The 20,869-nt window shown below is 47.0% G+C and overlaps 1 protein-coding gene and 1 non-coding gene across 2 annotated transcripts; one reads left to right on the top strand and one right to left on the bottom strand.

Annotated features, from left to right (window-relative positions):
- The first annotated feature begins 384 nt into the window (after positions 1 to 384).
- LOC118518214 (adenylate kinase isoenzyme 6) lies at positions 385 to 1,274 on the top strand. The gene has a single exon (XM_036064829.2). The coding sequence runs from the start codon at positions 413 to 415 to the stop codon at positions 929 to 931; it is 519 nt and encodes a 172-aa protein (XP_035920722.1). The 5' UTR covers positions 385 to 412; the 3' UTR covers positions 932 to 1,274.
- A 6,619-nt stretch (positions 1,275 to 7,893) lies between these two features.
- On the bottom strand, positions 7,894 to 7,965 carry TRNAW-CCA (transfer RNA tryptophan (anticodon CCA)). Its single transcript has one exon. It is a non-coding gene; the product is annotated as a tRNA-Trp (tRNA).
- Between the last annotated feature and the right edge of the window lie 12,904 nt (positions 7,966 to 20,869).

Here is a 20,869-nt window from a genome sequence, read left to right as displayed (position 1 = left end):
AATATTTTAGACTCTGGGGAAACAAAACAAAAAATTTAAGGAATCTAAGAGGAAGAAAATAATGAAAGCATAATCCATTCAAAAATAAACAAGAGCAAATAATACTTGAAATAAGCTAGATAAATTCTGGAAACTGTGTGGGTTTTTATTTATTTATTTATTTATTTATTTATTTATTTATTTATTTGACAGAGAGAGACACAGCAAGAGAGGGAACACAAGCAGGGGGAGTGGGAGAGGGAGAAGCAGGCTTCTGGCCGAGCAGGGAGCCCAATATGGGGCTCGATCCCAGGACCCTGGATCACGACCTGAGCTGAAGGCAGCCGCTTAATTGACTGAGCCACCCAGGAACCCCTGGAAATTGTGTTTTAAAAAGCAGTTAGTGACACCCGGAGCCAGTGCGGTGAGGACCATGTTGCTTCCAAACATCCTGCTCACTGGTACACCAGGGGTTGGAAAAACCACACTAGGCAAAGAACTTGCATCAAGATCAGGACTGAAATACATTAATGTGGGTGATATAGCTCGAGAAGGGCAGTTATATGATGGCTATGATGAAGAGTATGAATGCCCCATTTTAGATGAAGACAGAGTAGTTGATGAATTAGAAAACCAAATGAGCGAAGGTGGAGTTATTGTTGATTACCATGGTTGTGATTTCTTCCCTGAACGCTGGTTTTATATAGTTTTTGTGCTGCAAGCAGATAACAGTGTATTGTACAAAAGACTTGAAACAAGGGGTTATAATGAAAAGAAACTAAAAGACAATATTCAGTGTGAAATTTTTCAAGTTCTTTATGAAGAAGCATTAGCATCCTACAAAGAAGAAGTAGTACCTCAACTGCCCAGCAATAAATCAGAAGATCTAGAGGAGAATATCAATCAGATATTGAAGTGGATTGAGCAGCGGATCAAGGATCATAGCTCCTGACTTACAAGACTGGCCACTTTACAACCACTCTTGTTATATCCCTGCCATAATGAATAAATTGTCCAGTTATCAGTAAAACTTTCTTATTAAGATTGTGCTGCAGGACTAGTAGATGGATAATCTAAAGGTTTATGTTTGGGCTTTTTTTCTCCACGAGAAAGCAAAACATTCTCAAGTATAGTATATATAATATCATTAAGGATTTAGAGTAAAAACTGTCATCTTAAATGCTTCATCTGCTGAAGAATAAATAAATCTGACCAAATGGGTGGCTATCTTCTAAGCTGGTTACAAAAGAAAATGAAGATGATCCCTTAAAATAAAACTTAAGACTAAGAATAAAGGGGCGCCTGGGTGGCTCAGTCAGTTAGGCAGCTGCCTTCGGCTCAGGTTATGATCCCAGGGTCCTAGGATTGAGGCCCGCATCAGGCTCCCTGCTCAGCAGAGAGCCTGCTTCTCCCTCTCCGTCTGCCTGCCTCTTTGCCTACTTGTGCGCTCTCTCTATCTCTCTGTCAAATAAATAAATAAAATCTTAAAAAAAAAAAAAAGACTAAGGATAAAAAAAACCGGTTAGTAAGTGAAATTATATATGGGAAAACATGAACTATGTGGAAAAATTAAAATATCACTGAAGACACCATACCCAGTGATAGTCAATAAATCAGAAATTTAAAATGAAATGGTAAAAATAAGGTAATGAGAAACAGGCAATCAGGGTTTAAGCTGGACTTCCATCCTGGAGCTGTCTGGTCTATTTCTAATTCACCCAGTTATGCTCCAGCCCCTCAGTGCTCCTAGTGGAAGCATGTGGTGTTCATCAGGGCTCCTCCTCCATGGTGGGCCATGGACTCTGATTGTTGTCCCCCCACCCAGAGAGCTTGCATCTTTTCAGTGTTTTCAACCTCTTAACTACCACGTTTGCTTTTGTAATCAGCAATTATCTTAGTGAGAAGGGTGGACTCAAATGTAGAGCTCACCTCTTTTGCCTCGTCTTGATCTGGTCTCTGCAAATTTTCATTGCCTGGGTGGCTCCATCTGTTTGTTTTACTTTATTTAGCTTCTCTAGTTGTTCATGGGAGGGCTGGTCCAAACTCCTAGTCGAGCATAAGAAGAACTCAATTTAGTCATCTTTGAAGATGAACAGATCTTCCAGGGCCTACTCTTTATACAAAATACTTGCTTTGATGGATTCTCTTTGACTCATCTTGTTTATCTGAGCACTATTTATATGGTGACAGAATTCTCCCCTTAATGAGAGCTGAGGTCGTCATATTTGTTCGTATTAACTGTTGAGTCTTTTAGCTACCTGAGCAGGTTGGGAATGATGTATGGCCTTGAGCATGAAGAAGTCTTTCTCTGCTGCTTTACAACCTCTAATTTTGTTGAAGCTCCAAACCCTTGGATCAGCTTTGTTGAATCAAGTTCATATACTGTACCCTAGGAGCTGAATTTGAGCCTGACTTTCTTCTCCCATGTGAGGTTTGAGTTGGTGATTTTTGTCAGCAGTTCTCCTGTTTACTTTTTTTTTTATATATTCAAACTTTCCCCAGATGATCATTTTCTTCCTCCAATTGGGTCCCAACCAAGGTCATGATTTCTGTGACATTTTTTTTACCATACCTCTTCTGCCTTCTCAGTAAAGTGCTATTAGTCTTTCAGAGACAGGTGTACAATAATGGTTAAGCCCTCAGTTGTTAAGTCTGATCCATGGTTTAAATTCCAGTTCCAAAACTTATTGGTGTGTGCCCCTGGATGAGTGATTTAGCCTTTCTGAGTTACAGTTTTATCTGTGAAATGGACATAATAATTGTACCTACCTTATGGATTATCGTGAAGACTAAATAGAACAAGAAGCATTTAGGGGTGCCTGGCTGGCTCAGTCTGTAAAGCATGTGACTCTTATCTTGGAGTCGTGAGTTCAAGCCTCACGTTGGCCCAGTCATGAGTTCAAGCCCCACGTTGGCCCTAGAGATTACTTTTTAAAAAAGCATTTAATAAATATTGGCTGTTATTAGTTGTTATTATATTGGGAGGATCAAGTGCTTCCATTTTATCCTCCTGTTGTACAAACCCCTTAACGTCTTTTTCTCCAAATGCCAATGCTTTAGAATTTCCTTAGAAGAACACATCATGTCTGTATATTCTTGCAAAAAAAAAAAGTATAACCTAAGTCTTATCATGAAGAAACAATCAGATCAATCCAACTGAGGATTATTCTAAAATCAATGGGCCTCTGTTCTTCAAAAACATCAATGTCAGGGGGCACGTGGGTGGCTCAGTCAGTTAAGTGTGTGACTCTTGATTTCGGCTCAGGTGATGATCTCAAGGTCATTGGATCGAGCCCCATATCAGGCTCCATGTTCAGCTTGGAGTCTGCTTGTCCCTCTTCCTCTGCTCCTCCCCTGCTCATGTTCTCTCTCTCTCAAATAAATAAATAAAATATTAAAACAAAAACAAAAACAAATCAATGTCAGGAACACAAAGGCAGGCTGAGAAACGTACCAGGTCAAAGGAAATTAAAAACACATGACAATTAAATGTTATGCATAATCTTGGATTGGATAATGAATTTTAAAAATTTTGTATAAAATACATTACTGGGACAATTTGTAAAATCTAAGTATGTTGTATATATTAGATATTCTTATTGTATTAATGGTAAATTTGCAAGATTTGGTAATTTTACAGTGGTTATATAAGAGAATGCCTCTGTTCTTTAGCATAATACATGCTAAAATTTAGTGTGATGCATGTGAAAATATTTCGAAGTTATGGGTCATGATGTTGCAACTTACTCTCAAATGATCTAGAAAAATGATAATAATAGCACAAACAATATGTATACATGTGTTTGGATTTATATACCTATATAAAAAATGTGACAGAATGTTTAAAAAACAGTAAATCTAGGTGGGGAGAATATGAGAATTCATATACTATTCTTGCAACTTTTCTCTAGGCTTGAATTACATTTATTTATTTACTTATTTTGGCTTGAATTACATTTAAAAAGTTGGAAATTCTGGCTTGCTGTATATTCCTATAATTATAGAGTAAAATAAAACTTATATACTTGAGATTACCAAGAATTTCTATTAACTTCTGTGAATGGGCCATCTTACTTCTTTGCATGCCTCACAATATTTGCTTGAAAATGAACATTCTGAGGGGCACCTGGGTGGCTCAGTCGGTTGGGCGTCTGACCCTTGATTTCGGCTCAGGTCATAATCTCAGGGTCATGATCACAGGATCATGAGATCAAGCCCTGTGTCAGGCTCCATGCTCAGTGGGGAGTCTGCTTGAGATTCTCTCTTTCCCTCTGGCCCTCCCCAACCCTGCTCTCTCTTAAAATAAATAAATAAATCTTTAAGAAAAAAGAAAATTAATATGATCTCACTGATATGAGGAATTCTTAATCCCTAGGAACAAACTGAGAGTTGCTGGAGTGGTGGGGTGTGGGAGGTTTGGGGTGACTGGGTGATAGACATTGGGGAGGGTACGTGCTCTGGTGAGCGCTGTGAATTGTGTAAGACTGATGAATCACAGATTTCCTCTAAACCAGCTCTACAGACATTTAAAAGAAATACATTGGGCTCTCCACTGGGGTAGCCAAGTTTTGCAAACTTTTTCTTTCTTGCTTGAAGTTCCTTCCTCCTCTCCTTCTTTCCTTCCATAAAGCTGTTTTTAAAATACACATTAAGGGCGCCTGGCTGGCTCAGCGGGTAGAGCTCATGACCCTTCATGTCAGGGTTGTTAGTTCAAGCCCCACCTTGTGGATAGAGCTTACGTAAAATAAATAAATAAAATTAAAAAAAATTAAGTTTATAGGTAATACCTGCCAGTGTAGTATTACTGAGGAAATTGTTTTACAAAAAGAATTTTACAAAAGAAAGACGTTTAAGGATAGACAGACATAGAAAAATACCAGGGAAAGTTGCAAATTATCACAACAGCCTTGATTTTCCCTGAGATGTTTGATTATGGGCAATTTTGTTTTCTCATCAAAATTCCCTGTATTTGGCAAATTTTCTTTTACAAAACATATTTTAGGGGCACCTGGCTGGCTTAGTCAGTAGAGCATGGGACTCCTGATCTCAGAGTCACAAGTTCAAGCCCAGCATTGGGCGTGGAGCCTACTTAAAAAATCAATAAATAATATATTTTACTCTTTAAGAGAAAAAGTAGCAATTGTCCTTTTTTAAAAAATAGAGCAAACAAACCACAATGTCATGCTCATAAGTGTAATTCAAGGACTCTCTTGTGTTAAGGGCTGGAAGGAAGAGACTCCCCATCCCCACCATGTGACCTCCTCATCGCTTGTGTCCCTTTGTGTTGTGCCTGTCACCTGTCCAAATCTCTTCAGATATTCGAAGAGGCTGGTACCTCCCTGAAAGGCCGGTCTGTTTTGTTCTCTGGCCTGTCCCAAGCCCCTAGGACAGTGCTTGCATATCCTGGAACATCGTGTGTGTGTGTGTGTGTGTGTGTGTGTGTGTGTGTGTGTGTTATGTTATTATAATTATGCAAATGTTCGGATAAGTGGTGTCAGAGTCACTGTGAAGAGAAAACCTTCAGAAGTGAAGCAACCTGTCCAGAATCCGGACTTCCACAGCAGCACGCAAGGGGGGCAGGTGAGGGCCAGGCACATGAACTTAGGGAAAGGAGAGGTGGTCAAGCTTGCCCAGTCGGTCTCTGGGAGGATGACTTGGGGAGTCAGTCCTGCAGGTCCCTTCCAGGAATGTGAACATAGGGAGGGAGAGACACGACAGGTCGGGTCCCCAGGCCACGTTTGTATCCTCCAGGTAGGACCCCGGCTCCTGCTAAGATCCCAGGAGGCTCCCAAACACACTCCTGGGAGGACGACTGACCTTCACCAGCGTTTCCTTCTGTCTGCTCCCCCCGCATTCCCTGGGTGGGTAGAGTTTCCCCTGGTGCTGGCCAGTTCTGAGGACGCTCCTCTATCAAAGGAACTCTCCCCCACCCACCTCACATTTCTTCTGAGTAAAATTTGTTCTTGGAGCTGCTGGAACCTGAAGTCCTGCAGAAGAGGCGGGACCAGCATCACTGTGGGGAAGGGCTGGTGCCTCAAAACTTCCTGGGGTGCGGGGGGGAGAAGGGTGTTTCTGAATGGTGAAGGCAAGTATTCCCTGAGGCACCCTCCCCTCCTGTTTACTGACTTTTCACCTTACTTGGTACCTCTCCTAATCAAAGGACCAGAAGCCCAGAGAATTCCCAAACCCAGAGAATCCCAAACCGCCTGGATGCCTGGATCGCAAACATTGAACTGTGCAACTGAGAAGTGAGGAAATGACCCTATGTTAATTACACAAAAGGGATCTGGTGCTTGTGACCATGTCCCCACAGTAACACATCTGACTGGTGCAGAAAGTTGCACGTTCACATCACTTTGGCTTCAAAGCAAGTGCTATGCTGTCGATTCCAAGATTTCATCAATCATTCAGATCTTTAAAAAGCACACCTACAGGGGTGCCCGGCTGGCTGGGTGGATAGGGCTCGGGACTCTTGATCTCTGGATCATGAGATCGAGCCCCACGTTGGGTGTAGAGATTGCTCTTTAAAAAAAAGAAAAATACATCTGTAAAGGATGCTTGTTTTGTTTGTTTGTTTTTTTAAGCTCAGCAAAGGACAGACTTTTAAACTGAAGGGGGAGTGAGGCTGGTGCAATGAAAACTTAATCCTGGTAAGTCCACCAGGATCTCCATTTCTGCTCTCCTGTGTTTCTCCTCCATCTCAGGTCAGGGCAAGTGGTTTGTGTCTGAAACTCCATTGTTTCAAATCCCTATTGGAGGGATGCATTTATTTTTTTTCTTTCTTTCTTTCTTTCTTTTTTTTTTTTAAAGATTTTATTTATTTATTTGACAGAGAGAGCAAGAGAGCACAAGCTGGGGGAACAGTAGGAGGGTGAGGGAGAAGCAGGCTCCCTGCCAAGCAGGGAGCCTGATGCGGGACTCCATCCCAGGACCCTGGGATCATGACCTGAGCCGAAGGCAGACGCTTAACCATCTGAGCCACCCAGGCGCCCCTGGAGGGATGCATTTAAATGAATCCTAAATTGGAGCACGTGGCTGGCTCAGTCCCTGCACATGCGACTCTTGATCTCAGGGTCGTGAGTTCAAGCCCCAGGTTGGGCAAGGAGAATACTTAAAAACAAACAAACAAAAACAAAACAAAACAAAACACACCTAAATTAAAAGGTGGTAAATGCTAGGGTAATTTCCGCTTTCAGAAAGTTCAAGAACTGCATCCTTGGCATAATAAATTTTGAATCAAGCTCACAGTATTTTCTCTTTAACCACAATGTTCAGGGGCCTTTTTTTTTTTCTTTAAGATTTTATTTATTTTAGAGAGAGAGACAGCACGAGCAGGAGGGGCAGGGAGGGAGAGAATGACCCCACACTGAGCTCGGAGCCCCACGTGGGACTCGATCCCAGGACCCTGAGATCATGACCTGAGCTGAAACCGACTGCGCCACCCAGGCGCCCCTGTTCAGGGGCTTCTGACAGGAAGCTCAAACCATGAAAATTCCGGGGGTGGGGGTTGGGGATTATTGGGAAACCGACGTCTTCATCAAGGTCACACAAATATCGACCAGGGGCATTGGGCCATGCCCGGCTAGCGACCCAATTAAAAAAAAACAAACAATTTTTCACACCAGAGTGACTTCATTAGCAAAGTCTCCTCGTGTCCTCTTTTAATGTCCTCTCGGAAGCATAATCCTGCTAAGGATACGAGCAGAACGACCTACATGTCGGCTCCTGGGGTTTTTTCCCCCTTCCAGGTCATCCACACCCTTCAGCTTACGTGCCTGTCCGTTGCTGAGTTGTTCACAAGAAGTCCCTTCGGACTAAAGAAAAGGTAAGAGAAAGCCCAAGGCTGGGAGGTAGCGGACAGACGCTTAGGTTGTTTCGTTTGATTCGGGCGGCTAAACAGAAAAGCCACCGCCGTGACCCCGACGTGATTCGAACACGCAACCTTCTGATCTGGAGTCAGACGCGCTACCGTTGCGCCACGAGGTCCTGGAGGCTGCCCCGTTTTTTGTTGTTTAGAACGACGTCCGTTGCAGCAGGTGTCAGGTGCAGCGTTTAGTAGTTTTTTTACATCGCCCATGTTTTGACTTGGAATTGACTCTGAGTTCTTTGTCCCTTCTAAAACGGGGCTATTCAAAGCAAAATATAAATATGAATGAAGCAAGCAAGCGAGGAGCTCAGGGCTCTGAGGGTACTCGCGCTCGGGATTCGGGAAACCCACCTCCCCAGGGCTTTTAAGGAGCGAGGTCTGGGAAGCGTCTGGAAAATGTCAGTCACAGCTCCCAGGGAAGGCAGGAGTGGGGGCGTCTGGGATCCGGGTTCTCTTCGGTCCAAGCCCTTCAGCACGCGGAGCAACGTGAGGATTTGCACCCCATTCACGCCTACGGGGGAAGACTATTTCCACTTCCCAAAAGCAGCACTTAGTTTCTTTTTTACTTTTTGCTTTAAAAAAAATAACACATTCATTGTAGAAACCTCATCAGATACGAAAGCAAACAAAAACAAAACTACAGTAAGTAGTGTTGAGCCCCTGCAGACGCCAGGCTCTGTACGTCTTGCCACCTGATGTGATCTTTCGGGGTAAAAGAACAATGGGTCGGGGAGGGGAGAGTAACGCTTTGTGGTTGGGATGTGGAGCGAGACCATGGATAATAGGATTTCCGTAGCAGCGCTCTGTTCACTGATGGCGCTTAATGAATGGAGAGGACCTGGCATCAGGGAGATTCTGGATGTAGGAGCCATGTGACAGCCAGGTGTCCCCAACTTGGGCATCATACATTCAGGCTTCCTGGGTGAAATACCAAGACTGATCTCGCCACATCCTTGCTGGTGTAACGGGAAACCTTCCACTTCTGACTTTTAGGACATGCGGAACACAGTGATGATTTTGAGTTGGGAACAACGAATAGATAATTTCCTCATTCCTGAATCCCAGGCATACCCAGTCAAGACTAGCACTGTTGGGGATGCTTTAGACTGAAGATTTGAGGTTCAATACTGCCTTTCTCGTGCCATTCATGAAAGAGCACCCACAGTAAAGCTTCCGCTGAAGATGCTGCAGTGAATTTGCTGCAGGGACAGAAGAACCACCCCTCACGCTGCCGGCATTTCTCAGAGCTTGAACTGAGCTACTAACAGTTGCATCAAGAATAAAGTACCTTTCTATTGTTTCAATAATGTATTTTATTTTTCAAATACAGCAAGTGATACTAGTTTTAAATTGCGGATATAGAGTTATGGGATGTAAATATCTATAGATCTATGTCCTTTAAATGGGAGTTGATTTTAAAGTAACAGAACAGTAGGGGCGCCTGGCTGGCTCAGTGGGTAGAGCGTGCGACTCTTGATCTCAAGATTGTTAAGTTCGAACCCCACTTTGGGTGCAGAGAGTACTTAAAAATAAAATCGTTAAAAAAAATTAAAGTAACAGAACAGTAAAGTGAGCACCTCCAAGACACAGACCTGGAGATCATTTCTATATCTAAAATGAAGGATTCTCCCAAAGCTCCAACCTGAGTGTATGGATGTCTGTTTCCCCCAGGGAGACCCCAAACACCGAATGCCCTCCTAGGAAGGGATCAACTGGTGGGCGTGAAGCTGCCAACGACCTTGACAGCTCACCTTGACAGCTCTTTGTGGCCTCAGACAATTCAGGGTTATCAGTTGCAGAGATGCATTACTCTTCCTTTCATTCCCCCATAGTCTTACATTAAAAGAAGAGGGAAAAGGGTAAATATGTTAAAACAAAAAATTCTCTTTTACTCAACAATCACAATGGAAAACTGCTACCATTGGTTTCTCAAAAACTGCATTTTTATTCAAACAAAACCACAGTACTTCCCTGGGCATGTCCTGGGGAGGCTGGGCTCTGCCATTCACCAAGCAGCTTGGTGCCTGCACCTATGGGTAAGTTTTCAGGAGGCTTTTTAGGACAGAAATGAAGCAACTTGGATATCGCTCAGATTTAAAATGTACACTCTGCCCTATAAGGTCGTTGAAGTAGGGACCTCCAGACACATAGCCCAACCCTTGCTGCCCGCCCCCGCCCCCCAAGAACTCAGATTTGACCTCCATGCTCACATGGCAGGATCAGACATCTTGTCTGGTGTCTGATTTTATGGAGAAAGTATCCAGTCTTTCACTTTCATGTGTGATGTGGCTATAGGTTTTTCAGAGTTTACATGAAAAACTACATATGCAGTGTCTATGGATCCTGAAGACTTTGGGATCAGTTTTCAGGAATTTTCTGGGAATTTAATACATCCTTACTTTAAAAAGCAAAGTGTGATTCCTCCAGGGGCTTCTGCCTGATGCTTCCCATAGAGCCAAGAGTGAGGGCCAATGGGAACCAGCTGAAACTCAGTAGAGCTCCATGATCCACTCACTGTAAGACCCTCTCCCCAACTGAAGGAGATTCCGATCATTAAGGTGAACTTTGTTCTCCCTAATGTAGGAACAAGACAGGGGGTGCTGCTTTCACCCCTCACATGCCTAATCACTGCTTAACATCGCCCATGATGGACCCCCAGAGAGTCGCACAGAACACTGACCCCATTCAACCTGGATCACTGATCCTGGATGTGACCTCACATCACAGATTGCATTGATCCCCAGTCCGCAACCATATCAGACACCACCCCAAAACCCTCATAACTCCACCTTTCATCCCCCAATTAATCTCAACAGAAGGCCTCAAGCAGTCTCTTACACCAACCCAGTCACTGATGCCTGCAGGCCCAATCTTCAGACCCTAAATTCCTGTTGCTCTCACTGGCCAGGATCCAAGATTCTCCCATCTGCCTACTCCCAGCGTATCCTGCAGGTCAGAATCCACTGCTCCTTCCTCCTTCCCTCAAGACTCTCTAAGACCCCTTTGAGCCTTTACTGGACTCAGGGGTGAGTCAGAGGTGAGGAGTGTTGAACAAGATTGATGATCACAGCAACAGGCACCTTAGTAGTAAATGTTCCCCCAAATGAACTGAGTGAAAGAGCTTCTCGGAAAGAGGAGCTTCATTTATCTGTAAAACTGTGATTCTAAGATCTTCTGTAAAGGTGTTTTAAGAATTAAAGAAGATAATGTGATGTACAGCATGGTGACTATTGTTACTAATACTGTATTGTATTTGTGAAAGTTGCCGAGAGAGCAGATCCTAAAAGTTCTCATCGCAAGAAAAAAATTGTGTGTGTGTGGTGATGGATGTTAACTAGATTTATTGTGGCGATCATTTTGTGACATATCGTATATCAAATCATTTTGTTGTACACCTAAAACTGATATAATGCTATATGTCAAATATATTTCAATAACAAAGAAGATAATTGTAATACATAACATTTAAGTGGAATGCTTGCTACGAGCCTCTTGCCCATTCTAAGTATGTTATGTTATTAATCTTCTTACATCCTCTCTGTGGTAGACATTGTTATTACGAATCCCACTTTTCTGGAGAGGAAACAGAGAGACAGAGGCAAATTGCCCAAATTGATTCATCTACAAAGCGACAGCCCCGGGAAGAACCCTCCCAGCTTTTCCTTTTTTGTCCAGTTAGGCAGGGTCTTTTTTTTTTTTTTTAAGGTTTTTTTTTTTTTAAGATTTTACTTATTTATTTGAAAGAGAGACAAAGACAGTGAGAGAGAGCAGGAGCGGGGAGGAGAGGGAGAAGCAGGCTCCCCGCTGAGCAGGGAGCCCGATGTGGGGCTCCATCCCAGGACCCTGGGATCATGACCTGAGCCAAAGGCAGATGCTTAGCAACTGAACCACCCAGGTGCCCCTAGGGCAGGGTCTTGAGTGAACAAGGTCCCCCCACAACTTGGATGGGTCCTTTATCCTGGGTTACTCTTGGAGGTGAAAGCTTCAGACCCCTTCCTTACGTCGATGGGGATTATCTCTAAGAGGACGCCTTGTCTTAGGGCAGAGGTGTTTGTACAAGGAGTGCACAGAACAGGTGATTCGCTCTTTTTTTCCTGCCCATGTATTATTTCTGATTGACCTATAACATTGAATTAGTTTAAGATATACAATATAATGATTTGATATATGTATATATCGTGGAATGATGGTCCACCCTTTTATAGATATACATTTTCATCAATTCCCCACACAGCTGCTCAGTGCCAACTCCGCCGATGATCTGTGATGAGCTATGAAGTGTAACTGTCAGGAACAATCCTGAGACTTCCCACGATGAAAAGCACAGAGCTTTGAGATAAAAATGCAGTTCTTACCTCATGGCTGGTTTTCCTTCACGGTCGCTGGGTTCTGAAAATGTATTAATAATGTCTGCACGGGAACGCACTTGCAGCTGGTCCTGTCGTGGGGAGTACAAGTATCTCGGGAATAAGCTGCACCCCCCCCCCCCACACACACACCCCGTTCACTAACTGAAACCTTGGCGTTTGTCTGTATAAAATCCTAGCTTCTGGCCCTAACCCCTCCACCGAGCGAGTGGTCATCACGGCGCTCCCCTCCGGCCTCTCTCTGGGGCCTTCTAGGAGGGGTGCACGCTGGGCTCGGACGACGCCTGCGTCCCCCACGCGTGCTAGGTGGCGGGCATGCAGGAGGGGAAGAGGAGGAGGGGACGCGGGGGCCACCGGCCGCTCCTTTCCTTCTGCTGGTGAGCCCCGCGGGCAGCGCTCTCCAGCCCTTGCGTCCCCATTCACGCGAGCCCCCAGCTGCAGAGCCTCCCCAGAAGACGGGCGCTGCTCGCCCCTAGGCTCTCCCCTCCAAGCTGCGACCTCGGATCAGACGCTCGGACCTGACGCGGCCCCCGTTGAGTTCAAACCAATCAGCTCCGTGCAAGAGACGAGGACTCCCCCGGCAAATTTAGCGGGAGAGGTGGGAGGACGCCGCGCCGCGCCCTGCGTTGGGTCGGGAAGCTCGGTCCGGTCCCTGCGCCACTGGTGGGGGCTCAGATCCCACCAAGGAAGCCCCATCCCCGGAGGGTGGGAGTTATAGACCTAGGTGCAAGGGCAGGGTCTCCCTCGACTCCGATTGCTTGGGACCAGCAGCCTAAAACTAGAGGTAAGCTCCGTCTAAGGCTCAGTTATACCCCCAGACGCTGTCCATGGTCAACAAGAGCCCTAAGGAAAAATTGTAATGAACTTTGAAGAGAGTTCAAGGACGCGTGAAACCATTTCGATGCAGAAGAGGAAGGGATCCAGGCGATTCGCCTGGAGGACTCAACCCAGCGTTCTTCCTCACGCCCCCAAGTGTGCCGGCTCGGGTTCCCAGGGTGGAGGGAGCCTGGGGGGAGCCGAGCGCTGAGCGGGAAGTGGCTGGGGGCGCGCTCCCACCTGAGGACTGCAGGGATCTGCTCCCGGGAGGCTGGGATGGGGGGGGGCGCAAAGGAGGGGAGGGTGGAGGAGAACTTAGCTGCCCCCCTCAGCCTGGGGGAGAGTGTTACAGCCCTGAGCTTGGGTGTTCGCCACATCCGGATGACTGTCGTCGGGGAGCTCTCTTCCCACTTCGCGCATCAACTCCCCTTCTCAACCCAGACGCTGGCGCCCAGAAGTCTAGGAGGTGGAGCAGCCCCTCCCAAGGCGCAGCCGCTTACCTATCTCCCTTTCCCCCGATGCAGGGCGGAGAGGGGAGCAGACTGTCACCGGTTGGCCCAAATCGCCCCTGTTAAGGATGGGAAGTAGGTTCCGCTGCGAAGAGAGCAAGCGCACAAGGCCAACAGTTGCCTCTGCACCTGGCTGGTCTTGAAATCTTTTTTATTTATCTGTTTGTATGTTTGTAATCTCTACACCGAAGTGGGGCTGGAACTCACGATCCCCGAGATCAAGAGTCTCATGCTCCTCTGAGCTGGCCAGGCGCCCCTGGTCTTGGAATCTTGAAGGGTGCACTAGGAGGGGCAGTGCACGAAAACCGCCAAGGAGCAAGGAAGGTGAAGGCCAGTGCACCGGCAGGCGGAGGCAGGATCCCGAGGCCCCTCCAGTTTCCCCCTGGCGCGGTGCTGCCCCCCATCGTCTTCTGGGCGGGGAAGGCGGAGAAGGAGCGCGGGGGTTAGGCCTGGAAAGAGGGAGAAGGGGGGAGAACTCCGATGGAGATCGAGAGAGTCCTGAAGTGCAAATCGGCTGTCTAGCCTCGATATTCCGGCCAAGGATGACTTCTCTGTGGGAGTCAGGTGGGGATGGGGACTAACACCAAGTCCCATGGTGACCCGCCCGGAGCCTCAGCTGATGATTGGGGCGTTGGGGGAGGATGGACGATGACGTGGGGTGGGGATAAAAGCCCCGGTCACCAGTGCTTGTACTGGACATATTCTTGCCGCCCAGCGGAGGCCCTCCAGCTTCTATCCTGCTGGTCCCTTCTTTTCTGGAGCCCTTTAAAGCTGACTCTACAGAGGTGACCACTCTGGCCTGCTGCTCTTCTTCTGAGTCTCAGGCATAGACTCCGGGTGCCCACTTCTCTCCCCTGTTTACTTCCTCTACCCTTGAGGAAGCCAAAGAAAAATCTGGGAAACACCACGCTGAGCCCCATTGGCTTTGGAAGGAAATACCAGCTGGTGGAGTAGTGACAACAGGAAGGGCATCACCAGAATGAAGGACAATATGAGCCAATGACTCCAGTATTATGTGAAATCTCAGAAAACTTGGCTGGCGAGGGAAATTGAAGGGAGGTTATGAAAGTGCTGTCAGCAGTAAAATCTGTTTGCAGAACACCAGAGTGAGAAAGAGCCTCAGAAAGAACAGATGCCAGGTATTTCTCATAGCACGTTTTTTTTGGGAAACGATGCAGACCTCTTCCCAATCCAGAGGAGAATAGAGGGGTCAGGTGGGCAAGAGGCTGGATGGACCTTGAGGAGGCTGAATCGTGACAAGTCCTCACTGCATGTGGCACAAACCAGAGAGGAAAATGTAGGTAGAATCTTAGAACAAAAAAAAATCAGAGCCCTAATGAGCACCATGGTTAGAGGTTCTAGGTCTGCAAGAGGAGGAGAAATAAAAAGAAAGGGAATGCTACATGCTCAGGCTCATGCAGCATCTTTTCTTCTCCATCAGAGCTGATGAATGAACATGCGAGTGCACACTAATGATTTCTTCATAGAGGAGTTGCTAGCGCAAAGGTCATCCCACCTGTGATAGTCACACTTACCCCACCAGGCACACTGAGGAAGCAGTGTGTCCTTCAGGGGGTCCTATCCATGCTTCCTGTGCTCCTTGGCTCCCCCCTGAGCTGTGTAAGGCCTCCCTCCACCCCTCTGGTATCAGAAGTGAAACTAGGATAGGTTTCCTAAAGGAATCTGTAATGACCCATTATTGTGTTCTTGCCTTGAATAAGCTTATTCCCCATTGACTTGGCATCCCAACAGATCCAACTACTCTGAAACCTCATATCTCTTTGTGTGGGGACCTCCACACAACATCAAAGTAGGAAGGACTTGGTTTTTTTCCCCCCAGCATTTATTTGTGAAAATTTGGAAACATTATGGGAGACAAATAATTTTCCGGATAACACCTGTATCCCCACAACATTAATTCTGTCATTAACATTTAAATGTACTTGCTTTATCACATACCCCCACCCATCAACCCATACCATTATTTGTATCCATTTCAAAGAAAATTGCAGACACCAAGTTTTTCCTTAAATAATCCAGAATGCCTATTAACTCGAGTTCAATATTTTTGCAGTATTCATTTTAGTTAAAATTTGCTTACAATGAAATGCACATCCTAAGTGATGAGTTTTGACATCTATGTAATGCAAACCTCTGTGAAGTTATAGAACATTAGCCTTTGTCCCACAAAATTCTCTTATGTCCCTTCCTTGTCTATCCCCACCTTCACCCGCCCCCCACAAAAAAACTGTTCTCATTTTTTTCAATGTGAATGAGTTTTGCCTCATGAACTTCATATGAATTGAGCTTAGTGATCACCAATGCCCAAGGAATTAATCAAGAATGCCCATGTAATGGGGCGCCTGGGTGGCTCAGTCGTTAAGCGTCTGTCTTTGGCTCGGGTTGTGATCCCAGGGTCCTGGGATCGAGCCCCGCATCGGGCTCCCTGCTCTGCCGGAAGCCTGCTTCTCCCTCTCTCACTCCCCCTGCTTGTGTTCCCTCTCTCGCTATGTCTCTGTCAAATAAGTAAAATCTTTAAAAAAAAATTAAAAAAAAAAGAATGCCCATATAATGAAGCCTCCATCAAAACCCAAAAGGATGGGGTTCAGGAAACTTCTAGGTTGGTGGACACATGAAGGTGCAAGGACAGTGACATGCTCAGAGACAGCATGGAAGCTCCTCACCTCTTCCCCATACCTTGTCCTGTGCATCTCTTCCATCTGGCTGTTCCTGAGTAATGCCCTTTCATAATAAACCAGTGAGCTAGTAAGTAAAATGTTTCTCTGAATTCTGTGAGCCACTCTTGCAAATGAATTGAACCCAAGCAGGGGGCGGCATTGGAACCTCCTATCTATAGCTGGTGAGTCAGAAGTTATTTGTCTCAAGTGGGGGTAGGGGCAGACTTGTAGGACGGAGCCCTTAGCCTGTGGGATCTGACGCTATCTTCAGGTAGATATGTTAGAACTGAGTTGAATTGGGGGCGCCTGGGTGGCTCAGCCGTTAAGCGTCTGCCTTCGGCTCAGGTCATGATCCCAGGGTCCTGGGATCGAGCCCCGCATCGGGCTCCCTGCTTGGCGGGAAGCCTGCTTCTCCCTCTCCCACGCCCCCTGCTTGTGTTCCTGCTCTCGCTAACTCTCTCTCTGTCAAATAAATAAATAAAATCTTTAAAAAAAAAAAAGAATTGAGTTGAATTGTAGGACACCCAGCTGATGTCAGAGAAATGCTTGGTGGTGTGGGGGGAAACCTACAAGTTGGAATTGGTGTCAGAATCAGAATTATGTATTGGGAATCTAAGACCAGAGGGGGAAACTTGCCCTTGGCCACACAAGCCCCAGCATATTCAGGAAAGCAGCTGCCATCAGGATCCATGGCCCTGCTGTGTCTTCCTCGTGGCTATGGCTCAGAGGGAGCCAGGCCTATTGGGACTTCCTTACGCCATCTTCTCAGGTTCCCTGTATCCATTTTATATCACAGAGAGTGGCACCCAAGCTCCAGGGGTGGAGAAAGGGGACTGATTTTCCCCTTTCACGGTTGGCTTGGGCTTAGGCTCTGAGCAGGTGCGAGACAGGAACCTGAACAAATTTCTGACTCTCAGAATGAACGTGGCACAGCCCTTCATTTTCCCCAAGTGTCAGTGACGGGATTAACTCCATTGTCTGGTACTCACTGTGGGCCTGACACTGTGTGGGAGCAGGAATGGTCCCAGTGAATTAGATGTAATCGTTGAAGTGAACCAACTTTCCCTCCACCCTCTGTTCTCTCCAGTGTAGACTCTTGGAGCCCCCAGAGTCATCCCTTGTGCAGGCTCCAGATGGGATCCTACACACTCCTTCCCCCCGTGTCTAGCTCCAAAGAACGCATTGTGGTCAAGGGACAGGATGCCTGAGAAAGGAGGTCATTTGCACAGTGGCCTCCTGGGGATACTCCTCTGACTTGCTCCATCTCACCAGCTTTTGGACAGAAATGGCTCCTGGAACAAACTCCATGCTGGGTTCCTGCCACAGGGTTATCCCTTGGGCTCCAGAGAGAAAGTGTTGTGTGCGTCTGTGTGTATAAATGATTCTGTGCATGTGTGCATTCCCATCCAATAGCTTTCATGTATTAAGTGCCTACAGTGTTTCAGGCATTCTGATGGGCCTCTTCATGCAGCATAGCTTTCATAATGACACCAGCTGTCACACCATATTTCTCTGATTAGACCCAGGAAGCCCAGGGCGCCCCTTCCATCTGGCTGCCTCTACCCTACTCCTCACTTACGTGGAGAAGCTGAAGGAAGCTCCCAGGTTAGGGAAGCCCAGAGAAGCCACCTTCAGGCAGGTTGTATTGCTGGGACAACAAGAAAAAGTCTCTCTTGGGTTAAGGGCAATGGCAGCGGAGAGCCAAGAGGACTTCACTTCCAATTGGGAGACAAGACAATGATTTTAAGATTTTGTTTATTTATGACAGAGAGAGTGTGGGGTCAGGGGAGGGGAGCAGAGGGAGAGGGACAAGCAGACTCCATGGGACCCAGGGATCCATGTCGTGGGACTCGATCTCACAACCCTGAGATCATGACCTGAGCCGAAATTAAGAGTCAGACAGTTAACTGACTGAACCACCCAGACGCCCCAACAAGTCAATGATTTTGAGTGAAAACCTGCAAAGACCAGTCTTGAACTGTTTGCAACTTTCTAGAAAATAGTCATCTGATGAGACTTCACTGGGAGGTGGGTTGCAGGGTCTGGAGAACATGACAATGACACATTTCTTCTGCCCAAAGAGGCATTTCTTAATGTCTCAATTCTACTTCTTTAAATTTTATTTTTGAGTAATCTCTGCACCCAACATGGGGCTCGAACAGTCCTGAAAAGATTCGCATGCTCCATCAACTGAGCCAGCCAGGTGCCCCTAGTGTCTCAATTCTTTTTTTTTTTTTTTTTAAAGATTTTATTTATTTATTTGACAGAGAATGAGAGACAGAGAGCATGAGAGGGAGGAGGGTCAGAGGGAGAAGCAGACTCCCTGCCGAGCAGGGAGCCCGATGCGGGACTCGATCCCGGGACTCCAGGATCATGACCCGAGCCGAAGGCAGTTGCTTAACCAACTGAGCCACCCAGGCGCCCCCCTAGTGTCTCAATTCTTGAAAATAAAAGCTGCTGTCCTGAAGTGAGTCAATCTCTGTACTGCTCCTCTAAGGCTGGGGTGCTTTGCCAGAAATGATGCCCCCAGTGGGAGGGGCTGACTGGTCAGGGTGGGCACCAGCGCAGGATATAGGGCAGAGCTGCTTACCCACGGACCATGGGTGGTGTCAGAATCCAGTGAATGCCCTCAAGTGGTTGCAGATCATGAGCCTGGCAATGCATGGAGAGAGGGCTCATTGTGTTTATCTGATTCCCCCAATCTTTAAGATCCAGAAAAATGAATGCACTTCTATGACAGGTTCCCTGCACCAAGCGTTACCCCCAGCAATTCTGCCCCAGATGTGACCTTGCATACCTACCACCTATTCCAAAATTTCCATCCTCACGTGGAAAACCTATGACCAAATGAACCATTGTCTAGGATCACAGTGCAATTCAGGATTTGGGAATAGACACAAAAGCATGAATGGAAGCTGGGTGACCATCACCTTAATGTTCACAAAATTAAGAAATCTGTCAGCATATAATCTTTCCTACTCTTTTTAAATATGTTTTATTTATTTGAGAGAGAGAGCACGAGTGGGGGGGCATGGGGGAGTAGCAGGCTGAGGGAGAAGCAGACATCCCGTTGAGCAGGGAGCCCGACATGGGGCTTGATCCCAGGACCCTGAGATCATGACCTGAACCAAAGGCAGACGCTCAACCAACTGAGCCACCCAGGCACCCCTTTCCTACTCTACTTTCACAAAAAAAGCAAGTATGTTTTGCGGTGGTTTCCTTGCTTGTGCTCCCAAGGGAAATGCCAGAAACTGCAGGCATTCCCCATTTTAGGGTCTGGCTGTTGTAATCAAATTGTGTGATATCACTTTAGTGTCTCGAGGGGAAAAAATGAACAATCAGCCAAAGGATTTTTTTCTGTGCCTATAGTGATAAGGGAAATCTGTGTCCTAAGATGGCCCACCGAGCCAGCGAGAGAGTCCCAGCCCCTGCCCCGGGGCTCTTCCGGGCAAGCGCCAGAAAGTGTCAGGTGTGCGGAAGTAGAAGTGTATAAATAGCCCCCTTTGTGCTCGGGGCTCAGACCTTTGGAGCTCACTCGCCTCTGAGCCCGCCAGCATTAAATAAACCTCATATCCTCCAAGATCTCCCGGTGCTGCTTGGTTCTTCCATCAGGTGATCCAGTCCAGGTTCTGTAATATTTGGTTCCTTGACCGGGAAACGCAACCGCGCTGGCCCATTGTTGCCACCAGTTTGGGGGCAACGGTGGGGCAGTGATGGAACGAGGGATCATAACGAGAAGGCGCGCCCTGCCTAGTTTTCGGCAATCTCCTGCCCCGGTCGCCTCGGGCCGGTCCCACTCCGCTGTTCCCGCCGGACTCGAGGAGACTTGGCAGGTGAGGACCTGGTCCTGACATTGGATTCCGGTAAGGCCTGGGGCCCCAGGACCCAGACAGGCCCACCCCCATTGGGGTGGAAGGGGAGCCTGATCACCTCCCAGAGACCTCTTAGAGGTCTCACAGGTAGGGATTCCCAGGGAGGGAATGTAATAACTTCTGGAGCGTGAATGTGTGAGTGAATGTGCAGTCCGACCTGGCTTGCTCAAGCGGACTGATTCTGTGACTCCAGGGGCGGGCACCCTTAAGGTCCCCAGAAGCCTGCGGAGTCTGAGTGGGCCCCTCTGCGATTCCGTGGTGAACGGCATACGGTCTATGGCGGCATTGGAATGGTTTCCGATCGTTAAGTCACAACGCTGAGACTGCTACGGCTAAGCCTCACCTAAGCTCCTTCAGGACACGGCCAGACGGGCATCTGATTGGACTCCTCATCTCAGGAGGCACCCCCCACCTTTGTCGGTCTCTGTGCCACCGCACACGGGGACATCACCATGGGGTCAGGGCAGAGTAAACCTATGGTTCTAGAGACCATGATCAAAGGCCTGGCCAAATTGTCTAAGCCCAGTTGTGTGTGAAATGCTTCAGAACACTTGATGGAGACAAAGCGGAGCAACCAAAATTGAGATAATGAGACAGGCCTGGGGGTCTGGAATTTGCGGAGGTCGGAGGACCTGGGAGTCAAGTCGGCCTTCTCTAACAAGGCAAGATCTCCAGCTGTTTAGGTTCTTTAGCTTCACAGAGCACCTTTCCTTGTCATCTCTGGGTGGTGGGAGGTTGGGGTGAGCATTCCCTCAGGGATGGGACAGGTCTCAGGTAGGGA

This window comes from Halichoerus grypus, chromosome 6 (genome assembly GCF_964656455.1).
Source record: "Halichoerus grypus chromosome 6, mHalGry1.hap1.1, whole genome shotgun sequence".
NCBI classification, from domain to species: Eukaryota; Metazoa; Chordata; class Mammalia; order Carnivora; family Phocidae; genus Halichoerus; species Halichoerus grypus.
The sequence above is the reverse complement of the archived record's forward strand: the minus strand, read 5'-3'. Positions and strand labels throughout refer to the sequence as shown.

What these genes read in the sequence shown, in the direction of transcription:
- LOC118518214 (XM_036064829.2), top strand. Translation starts at nt 413, where the DNA reads ATGTTGCTTCCAAACATCCTGCTCACTGGTACACCAGGGGTTGGAAAA.